Source organism: Daktulosphaira vitifoliae, unplaced genomic scaffold (genome assembly GCF_025091365.1).
Source record: "Daktulosphaira vitifoliae isolate Bord-2020 unplaced genomic scaffold, ASM2509136v1 Scaffold_1, whole genome shotgun sequence".
Taxonomy (NCBI): Eukaryota; Metazoa; Arthropoda; class Insecta; order Hemiptera; family Phylloxeridae; genus Daktulosphaira; species Daktulosphaira vitifoliae.
Window position 1 is genome coordinate 73,793,670 of NW_026099572.1, and position 16,233 is coordinate 73,809,902.

The 16,233-nt window shown below is 35.1% G+C and overlaps 1 protein-coding gene across 3 annotated transcripts; it reads right to left on the reverse strand.

Moving 5' to 3' along the window:
* Positions 1-648: 648 nt before the first annotated feature.
* Positions 649-6,505, reverse strand: LOC126906078 (putative uncharacterized protein DDB_G0277255). Of its 3 annotated transcripts, none has more exons than XM_050686350.1 (2): positions 5,956-6,505; positions 649-2,748 (listed from the first exon to the last, which is right to left on the reverse strand). In XM_050686350.1, the coding sequence occupies exon 2, from the start codon at positions 2,705-2,707 to the stop codon at positions 1,607-1,609; it is 1,101 nt and encodes a 366-aa protein (XP_050542307.1). In that variant the 5' UTR covers positions 2,708-2,748; positions 5,956-6,505; the 3' UTR covers positions 649-1,606. The 3 variants fall into 3 exon arrangements, with proteins under 3 accessions (XP_050542307.1, XP_050542316.1, XP_050542298.1); XM_050686359.1 differs by lacking the exon at positions 5,956-6,505 and adding an exon at positions 5,902-5,921; XM_050686341.1 differs by lacking the exon at positions 5,956-6,505 and adding an exon at positions 5,057-5,608.
* Positions 6,506-16,233: the final 9,728 nt, after the last annotated feature.

Consider the following 16,233-nt stretch of genomic DNA (forward strand, 5'->3'; position numbering starts at 1 on the left):
TAAATAAATAGGTCTGAGGATAACCTGTGGTCACACACACAAGACTATTTAGCGAACGAATCGCATAAAAAATACACAGCGTTTCAAAGGAATAACAAAATGTATTATATCATTTTCAATATTTTATACATAAAAAAACAATATTCAATCAAAAACAACTTCTATTGGCGAATATGTTTTCTTTTCTTTGTCACATAAATCATCAGTATAATAAAGCTCTAAAAAAAATACAATATAATATTTTTTTCATAATATTAATAAAATATATAATTTTCGTTATTATATTATATATATATATATACGTATCCTTCTACAATTGTTGTATCACCTGGGTAACAATTTATTATTCATGAAAACTTCATCGATGTTAACAAAAAAAATAAAAATTAAGAGTAAATTAAAATTAAAACATAGTAATAATATAAATAAAAAGGAAGACATGAATAATGGAGCTTAAAATAATGTATACGACGTGTTCTTGTGATTTTCTAAGGAGGGAATACAATTTTTGCTTAAGTAACGTTAATTATTCAAACCAAATGAAATTACAATTATGAAAGACATATATTTTCCACTCGCACTGCCTATGTAGAAGGTACGCTTCTTTTTTATAATTTAAAAAATCTAATACAATTAGCCGTCTTAATATTGTCGGAGCAAAGTTTAAGACCGGCCCATGCGCTTATAATAATACAATATTATGTTTTTTTTTTTATTTTAAATATATATATATATATATACTAATAATCGCTAGTAAATATCACACCGTCAAATAAAGTCCGGAAGACTGTCCTTAGCATAAAAAAAAAATCGCACTAAATTAAAAATATCTACTAGCAGCGTAAATTCATTTTAACGAGAAAGTAAGTTAATTTTAAACAAATTAATTTTGTGGTTATACTAATAGGAAAATGTATTTTCTACGAGTTAAGAATTACACAAAATTTCCCCTCCTTTAATTAGCTCCAGAGTAGAATAAAAGGTGAATAATCGTTAAGAGAAAATAAAAACACGATTTTTTTATTTTTGTACTATCACTACCAATAGCAGACACAGTAATAATTATAGCCTACCAATCGGTTCTTTTGCTAAATAAAATTCTCTACTTCAAAATATTGTCTATGTTGGTTTAATAATAATTACTATACATAATGTTATTCATTTACATTTAAATGCTCTCTTTTTCCCCTTTATTTTAAAAATTAAAAAACAAAAAGAGAGACCGATTGGATGAATTTAACACAGCCCTTGTTTGATTATCTACAGTTACATAAAATATAACATACATGTTTACAAATATTTACAACTTTACGATGAAAAATTAAAAAAAAAAAAAAAAAAAACCATACTGCAATAATGATAGTATAAATAAGTGCACAGAGAGAACGAAAAACAAAGGTGTTTTTACGCGAATTGGCCATTTATTGCACGTTTTTTAAACTGTTTTTTTAGATTTAGTTACATAATATGAATCATACACTGGGTATGGTATTTAACGAATAAAAAAAAAAAATCGTAAAGAAAAAGTCGCAATAGGAGATTAAGTGAGTAAAAACAAAACAAAAAAAAAAATAGTATTCTTTTAAAAATTTTCCACCATTGGGTCCTATGATTCCAGGGACGCAATCAGGTTGCGAAACATGGCGGACTGCATTTCGCTGAACATGGAGGCTTGTCCACAGGACAGATTGGTGGGCGACGTCGACCCGCTTCCACCAAAATGGTCTTCGGTGTCTGGTTCGGGTGACGTCTGACCGCAATCCACCGAACACTGACTACTGTTGCTGGCTGCCGCTGCAGCCGCGGCCGCAGCGGCTGCTGTAACCACTGCAGCTGGTAACAAAACGTCTTGATGCTCGACAGCTGCCGGCACTTGGCCGCCGTACAGGTCGAGGGAATCGCAACACGTTTCCATGAGCCAGTCGGGCGTGCACAGATCGGCGGAGGTGTTGACGTTGGACGCGGCTGCGGCTGCAGCTTCGTCCGTTCTCAGTCTCTTGGCGGCCGGAAATTCGTGGAGGTCTAGATCGACCACGTTGACGTCTTCGTCTTCGCGTTGGTTACTATTGATAAACTGCGACAATAGATCGTCTAACGGTTCGTCTACGGACCGTTTCCGTTTGGGCGTTTGCGACGAGGCGGCGGCCGACGGTAACTGCATCATAATGGACGTGATGGTATCGTCGTCGTAATCGTACGACAAACCGGTAGACGAGGTGGTCGTCGTAGACGTAACGTCCAAGACGGTGTCGGGTTTGTTGGTGGCGTTTATCTTGCCGCCAACAGGTGATTCCCGCAAGTTAGTGATGTCCACCAGTTGCGGGTTGTTGTTGTTGTTGTTGTTGTTGATATTAACGTTACCACAGGGTTGTTGCTGTGGCGAATGGTAACCGTAGGAGGTGGGAGATGGAGGCGAAGCGGGCGACGTTCGGCCGGCCGTTCGGTCGTCTCTAGTTTCCGCCTGTAACCGTTTAACCGTATTATTGATCAACACGGACCGGCACAACGAGCTTTCGGCATCGTCGATCTTTTTCATCTTGTTGACCGATATCTTGAGCACCTTTCGCCTTTCTTCTTTCATGCGGTACTTGGCGCTTATCATGGACGGCCTAGAACCGGAGTTCCATCCATAACTTCTCCGAGTGCCCAAAAGCTCATCGATTTCATCCATAATGGTAATGTTTTCACTTGACTCGACAGGTCTCATTTCAACAACCGTAGTCGATGTTGTACAATTAGCATATCATTCTGAAATAAAAAAAAAAAAATACACAGGTCAGTACTAATAGTTACATTAAAAATAATAAAACAATAGGCATTTTTAATTGAGAAATTTTCCCGAATATCTTACGAATGACCTCCCGTCGAGCTATAAAATCACGTGGTACCGAGTTTCTCGTGTTACCTTTCCGACAAATAAGAATTGAAACTAGTAGGTCGTATTGAAGAAATTTCGAAAAGCTCAGAAGAAATCGAGTACACCGCCTTGGTCCCGAAAGTATGCGTTCAACACGTCCCAACCTTATCGCTAACAATAAATTCGTCCATATGCTAACATAGTATTACAGACAAGGACAGCCCTACGTTTTTAATTAACAACGCACGCGATGGGAGGCTTTAATTGTCATTGTAAACGGGTTGCTGAACGCGGGACAAATAATGCAAATAACAGAATACGCGCAGTCACAGTAGTCGCCTGCTGCTGTTGTTATTATTGTTGTTACCCTTATTAGGACCATGGCGGTGATGTTTATGGCCACCCCAAAACGTGGGAAAAAGGGAACAAGTCTTTGTACTTCCGACTAGTATAAATGAAATGTATATATTTTCATTAAGGCAAATAATTGAAAGAAGTATCGCGTCGATAAATTCACTATGAGCAAATAAACCGTTTGGTCTTGTTGACAATGTGTAAAAAAAAATGTTTGTTTTCAATAAAAATTAAAATACAAGTCAAAATTAACGCGCAAATATCGGTTGGGAGGTCATAGCGTGTCGTCATCACTTGCGTTTGAGGTTGTACGCAAAACACAAGGCCGGCAGACCATTCGCATACGCGCCGTAAACTTTTCAATAGTAATAAAAAAAAAAAAAAAAAACGTCGCCGAGATTCGTGTAAAACGCTTACAACGGGTCGTCTGTCCTTGACCATACCGAACAGCAGCGCGGCGACAGCTACCGATGCTTTACACCATTAGGCCAATACATTATCATTTATTGGCACGTCTAAAAACGAGAACATTAATATGAACTCTATATGAAGTCGTATTGGGAAAACTGCTGTGGAATTTTCTAGGCGTTTCCCAAACTTTAAACGGTCCGAAAACAAAACACAACCGGAAAATCTTTGCTAATTATCGATGCGATTCTCAAGGTGAACTGTTTGATAATAATAAGGACGCGATCGACAAGGCCGCGCATTAAAAAAAACACCAAAATACATTACCACTTTCGGCAACACGCTAAACAAACTGGTCTCACTTTCTCTCGATTTTCCATACAAATAGCGTCGAGCTGAATCGTCGAAAAGGAAGGATAAGAAAATTAAGCAATACAAAACGAAACTATGAAACATTGGGCACTTGCGACCACTTTGGTATCGCCCCCGCGACATTGACCTACATTTAAGAAAAAAATGTTCTCCCTTCTCCCATCATTACGGATCATCAGACGTTTACGAATTGGAAAGGCCGAGAATTTGCGAGGTTTTTAAAAACAAAATCGTATAGTACAAGTTGAAAACGCGTTATAATGATAAATAATCAGTTTCCATTTTTAAACAATACATATAAACGCGCAAATCGGGAGAAAGCGTCAAAAAACGTTGAGTAAGCAGGAGAAGGGAACCTTCAAATGTCTTCCTCTTGATTCCTACGTAACTGCTAATAGTTAAAAAAAAAAATAATAATAACCGCCGAGAAATATCAATCTGGTAAAATGCACTTGAACGGTGACGACTTTGAAAAAACGGATGCAGAACTTTTCATTGGCACGCCTAAGATACGCTTATCCGCTGTCGCTAAGTGTAAAAAACGGACCGCGCAGAAATGTAGGCCACACCGCGGAAGACGTCAAACCGTTGGAGGGGCGGCCGGCGGCCCGTCGGTTTGTTTGGTTTAATAAACGTCGCGGCGGCTGGTGCACATATTAACTCCGCAGGCAAGGCCGCTCACTAGGCCGCTATCGCTGCGGTGAAATTCGCCACACGCGATCGCCGAACCGTACCCTCCCACCTAACGCACACTTTCCTTATTCTCCGTAGTCAATAAAAAATAAAAAACACAATAAAAATAAATGTGTGTAAATGTCACCGCAATATAATTACTGGCTTGTATTATTTACATATTTGACGCACAACATTAATTGACACGGAGGACGGTTCGCGCAAAATCATAAATGAGATAAAAAAAAAAAATTTGAGTTTTATTACTGCGAGCACACATTTATTACGCGTAGAAAATCACAGAGTAATTTTTTTTTTTTAACATTTTAAGACAAAAAAAAAATAAATGAAGTGAAAAAAAAAGTTTGATCAAAAACCAATCCGGAAACTTACCGATAATAATATTAGGACGATGTTCCAATACAAGTAATCCAATAATATGACGGGTGCCTGGCACCATGTATGCGCTTTCAATTGATAGGTACTGCACCACGTTCAGCGGACCACAAACGATTTAATTAAAAAGTGTGCGTACGAAATACACAACAAAAAAAAAAAATCAACACTTGAAACAAAAAAATATTGTCTTTTTTGTCAAAAAAAAAAAAAAAAGTCCAACACTAGTTTCAATAAAATATTCGACGTTTAATTATCCAATCAGTACCGATTAATTAATCAAATATTCAATCACTAAGTGGGCGGCACACAAGCACACACTCGCACGCGGAACTACTGACTGGGACAGATTATAAGAATCAATTACACACAATCGCGCTCACTGCACTACACGTTCGGCCAGTATACAACAATAATAATAATGTAATTGGCACAGAGAGGCGGTGGAGGCGGTGAGCCGTGCGCGGAACGATGGCACGACAGCACGCGCGAAACAGCGACGGAACACTTGTGGCCAGCGGACGGGCAGAAGGCAAACTGGAGAATGTACGGCAGCGGCGCGCGCGTCCTATGCGTTTGTTTCTTTGCCCCCGCACCGCCTTGCCGGTGGGGACCCCGTTATGTGTGTACCGTGTCGTATCCGTGACGTCACGGTATCCGTACCGACCGTACGGTGGCGCACCCTACGGCCTAATCGTACCGCCGCTCGTTTTACAAGCAGCTGCAACAATTATTATTAATACTATGAAAATATTGTTGCCATCTCCGTCACAGTTTTAATAGCAAAAAAAAAATACTTGTTTATAAATTTCACTATTGTCAGAGTCATTTTAAATTATTACCTTGATTTATAATAACAATAATAACTTCAAGTCGTTTAATACAATCGTACTCGCCACCGTATTGTCAAGGATGAAATTTTGTTTCGTTCAATTTGATGATCGTAATTGAGATTAATAATCGATTTGTTTAGAAAAGACTATCAAACACAATTAACAAACGATCGATTGCCACTTCCAATTAGCGCAAAGTTCACAAATCAACATGTGTTCCGTATAAATTCTATTACGAGTCTCAATATTTAGTAAATGGTTTTTTCGGTAATAGGTTTTTTGATTGTGCATATATTTTACAAATAATAAAAAAAAAAACATTGTTTTCCATCTATTTGCTCGCGTATTATTGAACATAAAAACGTGAAGTTTATCAACGGTAATAATATTTGACTATAATCACGTGCGTCACGGCTTTGGTTTGAGAAAATAAAAGGCCTTTTGATTCATTGTTATCGCTACCGACTAGGCTTTGACGTTTAGCTCTTCACGCGTGTGCTTTACAATAAACTCCGCGACGACTAACCACATAGACAATGGTAATAAAATTATTATCGGACAGATACTATTGTTGTATTTATACATTGATTCCCATTGGTTTCCAAACGCAATAACTTCTACGTGCACGCGCTGAAAAAATGTACCACTTTATTGTTACGTTTTTCTTATTTAAAATTATCAACTCGATTCTGCACAACCGTTTGCGGTGGTCGAGAAAGTTTTCAGCCGACACGTTTTTAACCAGTTTTTCGACGGTTTATTAGAATTTTTTTTATTAATATTTTACGCCACAGTTTGACTCTTTCCGACGGTCAGTAACCAATGTATTGTACAAGGATAAGTTCGGCATAATACTTCATCAATGTGTTTACGACGGAAATGGCGTTGCCGTAAATCGGTTTTGCGTCACTGTCCGAACGCAATTCTCCTCATTAGAAGAAATGCGTCGATGCGATAACGTTTGCTATGATAACTACTATATTATCTGTGACTAACTATTTGTGTACTTTTTAATAAAATCAGTGTCGTTACAGTTGTACGTGTTAATAAGGTTCACGCAGCATTAGGGCCAGGCACCTGATAGACAATCGACGACCGTGTTGTGAGGCATATGCTCACCTTTGGTTAGAATAAAAAAAAAAATAACGTATATAATATCATATTGGAAAGGAAGTAGCGTGCGGTTGTTACACGTATCGACCGACGTGTGTGTGTGTGTGTGTGTGTACAGTGAGCGGAGAGGTTACTAACAATGAGAACGCCGTACACGACAACGACGTTTACTATTTTTTGTTCGTCGTACTTGCAGTCGTTCGTCTAGTAATTATTATGCAAAATACAAAACTGTACGTCGACGCGGACTTGATATCGAGTGCTTACGGTTGATATTTAAGTATTAGATTGGGTTTTTTAATCGGCTAATAACTGCGCGGTGCTGCGACGATCGTTCGAGTGACGAACGAAATTGAATTATGCAAATGGTCCGACCGTAACAATTAATCGACTTTGTGTTAACCCGACCACAGACTTTTCGGCATTTGCTTGAAATTTTTATCGTTTTTTTTTTTTTACATTAAACTGTGAGGTGGTGATACGATTTAAGTAGGTACTATTTGAATGCCGCCGCCGCCCATGTGTTTGACGAGAGAAACCGGTTCGGATTATTCCTTTCCAACAACAAAATAGCATCTCCCCGAGAGTGTAGGTACCTCCACACGATCATTTTTCTACACGGCGGTATGGACAGACCACAGAAACGCAAACGTTAATTACTATGATATTGTAATGCACTTATATGTACACGGTTAACGTAAACACGAATTTTCCACTCGCCATACTCAGCTGTGTTCTTGGTGAAAATTCCCATCGGAGCGGTTTAATTACACTTGTTAATATCGTAAGCACACAAACTCGGTCACTTTCTGGACTAGCCGGGCGGCCGACAATCAATTAACACCACTACAACGCCGATAATTGTCGGTGTGTGTGTGGACACGGCTCGAGTACTTAAAAACTTATTAATCTAAGTGTACAAGTAGCGTTTTGTGTTTAGAAATGCGCATAATTAACGAGCGGGTAAATCCGCGGTCATAAAAAAATAGTTAAATAAAATATTGATATTCGTGTGGGTGTAACGGAGTAGCCGAATCACGTCATGTAAACTGTCAACGTTTTGATGTTTTGGCTATGAGATTTAGGGGAAATCGACCGAATGTCATGTCACTGTTCATAATATAGCGTATAATCCATATACGCGTGTAAGTTTACCTACTCCGCGACACTAACGATGTTCGATTGTTGTGTATTCGTTCAATTGAATGAGTATTTTGTGAACCAAAAAATAAATAAATAACAAAACTCCCAAAAGAAAAAATTCCATGAAAAAAATAATAGGTATAATAATTATTATTATTGTCATTATGTTATTCGGGTTTCCACAGCGTTTAGCATAATTTATTGACGTTCATTGTGTACGACTTGTAATTATAGTATTTTCGAGTTGTTTATTTGCTTCTTTTTTAATTCAATATTTTCTCGTCCAAGTAATTACTGTTGGCATGGAGAACTGTCAAAGAATTCGCATTACGAGTTGGCTTAAAAACAATAACCAGGTAAATCGATACCCGTAACTGACCAGTGTAAATATCTTTCGACCAATACTGCCCATTTTAATCATCAATGTCAAACAACCTTTGTCAGCCCATCCAAACGCGTGTCTCTGCGTAATACTATTATGGAAGTCCATTAAAAACGGTCATTCCACAGGAACCATTTGCAAATGTGTAACGGTTTTGTTAAACAAAAACCTGTAACGAAGGAGGTAATCGACCAGAGCGTTTCCACTGCGCAGAATGTGTTGTATGTGACACTGTGTTTGACCTCTGGTTTAGACCAAACGAATACATATTAATAAACAAAAGCCATACCAGTTGGTAAACGATTGTGATATTTCTTTAAGAAATATTTTTAAATTTGAGTCTGCCACCGGTTACGACAACCCTTGGGATTATTTTTTATTTTGTTGTGCATTATTTCAACTACCTTTGACTTTTTTATCGTATTGATCTTTCTATTGTGACGATCGAGAAAGTAAAGGATAAGTACATCCAATTAAGTGTGTGTTTAATAAATTATATTATTATTTACTGACCTGGAAGAGAATTAAAAATTACAAACAGAAGAAATTGAGGGAACTACTTGAATTATTGAAGTCTCAAAATATTATGTGCTATCTGCATCGAGCTCGTTAACATTAATTAAAAACTATTCAAAATTATAACATTGTAATTTAAAATAAATATTGGTTTTAAATTTAAAAAACTCAAATTATTAACTTACATTAATAGGGTACAAATGCACACGGCAGTTGAGTTAATGGGAATAGAGCACTAAAATGGTCAAGCAGTATTCCTTTAATCTTATTAACTTATGTTAATACACAAGTTTATTTCGAAAAGTTATACCCTTATATTTTAAAGACGTTATTTTCGTGTTAAAAGTTTTAAGAACAAAAAATGAAAAGGTAAGGAAAATCTTTTGAAAAAAATAATAGTAACATAAACACAGATACAAGGCGCCATATTTTAAATGTTTATATTTTAATATTTATATTAATTTTGTTTATAGCTATACTCCTGTCAATTCCACTACAGTGACAAAATATAAAAAACCTATTGATACCATACCGTATAAATCAATATATGATTTCTTGAAGAATGAAGAACACTGTGTCGATAGGGTATGTACACATTAGAAGATGTTTGTTTTCAAAAACTTTAGAACTAAGTTTTGATAATGCATCTCTACTTGATTTTGTTAGCAATTTTTCTTAACAAAGATCAACATAGCTTTTGACATTAATGTTCAACTAAGCTGATAAAATTCTTGACTATGACAGCAAGATAGTTTTGAACCAAATTGTTGTATCTTATGATATAATTACAAAATCTTTTAAATTTTTCAAGTATTGGAACATTTATAGAATCAAATAACGTCTAAAAATGTTGTTAAAAACATTTCTTCATCACTATGTATAACATACACTGTGATTTTATTTCAATCGGAAAACTCATTAAATTCTGTACATTAAAGGTAAATTATTCCTTTTTTTTTTTTAATGAGGTGAGGTTATTTTTGAAATAGTTTTTCAATGTGTTTTTCAAAAATATTGTCAATTAGTTTTTCGAAAAAAAAAAATGTGATTTGTGACAATTTACCTCTAGTATACAGAATCTCTATATCAATTTATCACTTAATAAATCACATTAGTACTAAGAAAATAAAATTATATTATTATATATTTTCAATTTTATGTATATTAAATTTATTTTTAAATTTTACTAATTTATAGATATGATCTAACAAAAATTTATTTTTACCAATTGAAATGTTATATAAAAACATTTGAAACAATTTTAACACGACTATTATTGTGTACTGAATAAACCACATTATAGTTCTTTTTAAAAAATAACATGCAATGATATTTGTATTGAAAATGAGTTATAAATGATAATATACATAATTGTTTTATTTGTTATGAAAATATTATTACAATAGATATACTTCTTAATTCATAATAATTGGACAAATATACGTTTATTTAGATATTTATACATTTATACCTGTAGCGATTTTAGTAATATTTCATATTGTATCCTACTGTGTAGTTTTATACAAATTATAAAGCAGTACTAAAACTGAATGATCGTTTTAACATATAATGTCGGCTAAATCGAGTCAAAATCAAATTTATAAAACCGTTGGTGTAAACAGCAGCAACATTATCAAGGCAACAGCTATTTGGCGATGGAGCGGTTAGCCAACAAACAAATGAGAAGGGAAAGAGAGAGTGAATTGTAAAAAAATCGTGTACAATAAAATAATTAGGTACTGCACGCTCCTTGTTACTATTCTATACGAGTTTTTTAATAAATACATTCGCTCCAATAATATCTTGTTATCGGGCAGATGGGTTCTTTTGAAAATCCGACAAGAAAATACGTGTCCGTTGTCACGTAATGTGCGTGTGAGTAAACATTTTTGAAAACTAGTTGTTTCACGAAAAATGCGGTTCAGTTGATTTATTTGACAATTATATTATACGGTAATTAATGATGTCAAAAAACTCAATTGTGTTGAACAATTTTTTTTTTTTTGAATAATTGCCTGGAAATATAATGAAATATTTAAAGTTTTCGATAGGCTGGTGAAAAAATCGACATTACCCGAAAATTGTGCGTTATCTGAATCACGATCGATGTCAGCGCAGAACGGTCACTACAGTAAATAGCGTCATAAAACAAACAGAAAACTTGTAACAACGTATAACCCGTTCATGGCGATAAATAGTGTGCATCAGCTAACAACAGTCACGCTTAACAGAACGCCGCTGCCATCATTGTTTCAGACCGAGTTATTTTCAAGTCAGCCTAATCGAATAGGATTGGTGATCTGCCAACGTCGGCGGTTAAACGAAAAACCAACATTTTAATATTTATCTTGCAACCGTCCTTACTGTAAACCGCATATTTTACGCCGTAACATTTGATAAAAATATATTTTATCGTCAAAAAGAAATACGTTTTATTCTCTGTGTTTACTGGTAAAAACAAACTAATGTTCGATGTGCGTATTTTGCGCGTGCAACGAAAATGATAATTATCATGACACAGGCCCAGTGAACGTCTAAAATGTAATGAAATTGTTTGAAACGCCGTCGTTTTGATGGGTCGGCCGTGGACGTTTGATTGATACGATTCAAAACGGATGCGGAAGGACTGGGCTGTGCACACTGCGAAGCGCTCACATCAAACACACGGTTTGCGTACACGCGGATGGTTTCTTCCTCGACAATCGTCTCGCCTACAGCCTATGGGGCAATAATGCCTGCGGACGCGGTAGACTAGGCATTGTACCTATCATTTTTGTGGGACGCGTACGGTAACGTAGGAGGGTCTCAGTACTTATGTTTGTGTATGAAAAAAAAAAAAATACCGGCAAAGTGTGCATCGTTCGACCGGGACGCGTACCCCGCTCGTTGTCGATCGGTGCGCTACGGACAGATGCAATGTCGAGCGGGACAGGTGGTTAAGGGGAACAGAGGGGAAACGATGCACTGTAGCGGATGAAAATTATTGTAACGTAATAAGGTGACCTCGTGTGTAATAAAACGACGATCGGATAATGATTATAAACAACACATAGATAATTAAATATATATATATATATATATTGTATGATAATGCAATAAGAACGGGTAAAGTGATTTACAGTTGTGTTGAACGGCACGTAGGCGACGAATACCGCGACTGTGTCGCGGAGTAGTGGGAGTAGTAAGTGCGGGACGTGTCGCTCGACGGCTGGTTGTTTGATCATCGGCCACCGAGATCATATTCGCTCTTCTTTGCCGTTGTGACACCATCAAACGGTTGTGATGAACTATGTGATTACAAACCGAGTCCACGCTGTTAATAGGTGAAAAAATAATACCTACACAGACGTCGTTTTCGATAACTTCTAAAAAATCACAACTATCCTATCACCGCATGCGATTCTCGTGTCACTGGTTAAACGAGTAGTGTTCCATCTTACCATAATATTGCGTTGTAATTAGACAGCAAATATTTATTGTGTAGTCTTGTTATAATTATAGAATGTTGGAAACACGAGACCGACAAAATTTTTGGTCCTGTGATTTATTATATAATAATGAACAATTTTCTGTATTCTACAATAATTAGTTGAATTCTACAAGGAATTTCAACGCTGATATCCAATCAGTGTCCGGATTCAGATATTTTCCATCGCATCTAGTTTTTAATTAAATTAAATATTAATTAAACGATGAATTCATCGTAAAAAACTAAGAAACATATATTTTTAAAGTTTTTCTATATAATTTTATTATGTTAAACATGAGTTTTGGGGATTATCCGTTTTTATAAATCATTCAATTTAAGTATGATTGGCATTTTTTAGAAGAAAAAAAAAATTGAATTACTGAAAAAACTGAAGCTATTTAAAAATATAATTTTTTTGTTTTTAAGTGGTTAACATCCAGGAAAAACGCAATTATCAAATAAATGTACGTTAAATTCAAAAATTGCAATTAGGTTTACCATATGACAATTACACTATGATTTAATTGGTTTTTTTGACTTCCAAACTGAGTGAAACCAATTGTAATATACAAATTATATGTGACTTTTTATTTACAAATAGTTAAATATTTGAGTAACCAAGTATCATATGTCAAATCTAATTACATTATTCTCCAACTCACAAATATAAAAAATAAAATTGAAATTTTTTTTTATCTTTTGAACTTGAATATTTTGTCCATAATTTTGTTTTTCTCGGTTACTTTTCATATATATATTTTTGGATTTATCACAAAAGTATCTATCTATTGGTAGCAATTTCATAATTATGAAATAAACTCAAAAGTAGTGACAATACAAAGTACAGTTTAATTTTCTGAAAAATGTCCATGAAACTTAAATATCTATAAAATCGGTTAAGCCCTAAATTTTGCAAAACTCTTTTTTTCATATCATCAAATTCTATAAGAAATAATTATTTTTCAGTTTATTATAATAATTTAATTGTTGAATTAATACTTCATTTACTATAAGTAATTATCTAAAAAAATGTGATTAATAGTGGTGGGAAAAAATCTGAGGCCAGATTTAGAATCAGCGTCGAAAATCCATAGGGAATTTACCTAAGTATTCTAGACAACAAAAAGACTGTTGTGCTGTGTAATTAGTTGTTTCATCTATCGCGACAGCTTTTTTATCTGTTGCTGTAGTTTAGAATAAACGAAAAAATAATCGTCTGAGCACCTGTGTAAAAATAAAATAAAACATTTGTGCTTAAGCTGGCAAGAATTTTAAACGAGTATTTTACTTTTGGAAATATGTTTATAATTTTTTTTTTTACTGTCTTTAAAAATACGAATATTTGAATAAGTAACGAGAATCAGAACTACTAGCACTGTGTTTTTTAATCACTATTTAAACAGTACAGCTAGTTAAGACTCTTATCGTCAGTACTTTTACATTGGGTATAAATTAGGAGTTATTACATAATTTAATGAAATTCACTGGTTTAATTACAAATGTTGTGCCACACTATGCAGGCTAATATTTTTTTTTTATATTGTAATACGCTTTAGTTACTTAGCTGCAGTGCATTTGTACTGAAAAGTGCGGGGCCGTAGGAGTGGAGCTCACGCCATTGAACAATGGCAAGGTCTTCGGTGACAAATTAAAAGCTGACATTACAAAGAACACGTTGCACATCAAATGAGATTTCTATTTGTTAATTTTTTCAGGATTTCAAAACGCAGTTCTAGTCGCATATTTTAATGTACTCTTCTACCCAACGCCGACAACAGATATTGTGCTCAGAGCAAAGGCGTCAGAAATTCGACACAGAAATAATAGCAATCGGTAATTTTTAACCGGAAGCAATAACACATGGCGAACGCTGAGAGTGAAAATTTATCATATTCAAAGCAGCTGATATTGAATTTTAATGGCAATGAGAATACTGTTTGCGAACACTGTGCCCTTGTAAACGGTTTTGCAATATTTACATTTCGATGCAATTATTCTGTTTCACGTCCATTTTCAGTTTCAACCGTTCGTTGTGTTTCGATTTTCCTGTACATGCGATAATTTTTAATTTACAGTAAATTACAAACTCCAAACTTACCCACACCGTTACGATTTGGTTAAAATAATTGTGCACGCCCAAATATTTAACTAATTGACCACAGTATAATACATTTCGACTAATGTACGCTAATTCATGTTTTATTTATTTTCTCGAACCGAAAACAATAATAATATTTTTATACTAGACTAAATTGTGTTTTGGCGATTACGAGAAATCCGATAGCGTCTAATTCGATAATTAGTTGTAACTTGTGTTATAACTAACTCAATACAAACACAGAGCATTACGTAATAGACGAGAGCAATGTTATAATTATTATGCGGTCCATTGTACCAACTCGTAGCCGTCAGTGACTATTAGTTACTAATAGTTTAATTCTGAGTATTTTTAAGTTGTGGTTTTTCGTATTAAACTAATAATAGAATCGGTATTTGTTTAATCAACCGAGTACAAAGTTATTTCAATTTTCGAATAGTTTGTTTAAGAACTGTTGTTTTATAAAGTTTTGTGCTATCTCTTCACGGCAGTTGAACTCGAAATGAACGTGACAGCAAGTTGATTTATCATGTTATTATATTTCCTTTCAATACATTCTATGGCAGTGGTACATATAACAAGACTGTTCGACATTTCCAATGACCTCTGTTATCGATGAAACAATTTTAATGTCTACTTAATGTACACCTATATTAACCAATAGCTCGTTTTAAGTACAGTATCATTTATGAATTTTACAAAACGCGTCTGCTTCAACACATACTAGTCACAGCCGTAAAATATTTCATTCCATTTAAGCGCTTAAATTACTACTATTGGGCAATCTATATGGAAAATGTTGAAGTTTTATCTATTTCAAACGATGAATTAATGTCATATTTTACACTAAACATGATAAAACAAAAAAAACAAAAATACTGAACATCACGACTATTAATACTTAAATGTACTTTGAGTCACTCGAATGTATATCTTCGCGCTAATAGTAATAGACGAGTCGAGTTTACACAAGTAATTTCAACCAATTTCATAATATCTGAAAACGATTTAAACTCGGTTTTGCATTAAAATTTACCGACTTGGATTATACAGTGGAGTTTTATTTAAGATAAATTTGTATTTTTCGCGCAACACGAAATCGTGTTCTAACGAGTCTGGTGTGTGTTGTCGGTGAATGCGTACACACATAAGATTTAGCACCTAATACGTTAATAGAAGTACACTTTTGGACTGGAAACAAACTGGGAATCGATAATACCGAAGCTAATAGTTTTGTTTTGCCGCCGTCAACACAATCGATTCATTTTGTGTCACGACAATATAAACTTATTTTGACGAGACGCTAATGAAATGCACACACTTGTAGATTAGTTCATTTGAACACCGCGCGCTCCGATTGACATTACAGACCCATTCCGGTCATTGTCGGCCGCACAGCGATTTATGTTTTCTTCGTTTGGCAGCCGTGAAATAAAACTGCAACGACAACTCTTCGGCGCTCTTTGTCGCCGAGCAGGGAAACCATTTTGTCGGAAGTCCTCTTTTTTTTTTTTTTTTTCGTTTCTCTTTTGCACGAAATGAGAAAAATCTCCCGGTGGCGTACGCGCATGTCGTACGTCATTCGGTCTCGAGCGCGTCGGCGGTTTTTTTTTTTTTTTT

Bases quoted from the DNA above. Each gene is read 5' to 3' on its own strand.
- LOC126906078 (XM_050686350.1), bottom strand. From the start codon at position 2,707: ATGAGACCTGTCGAGTCAAGTGAAAACATTACCATTATGGATGAAATC.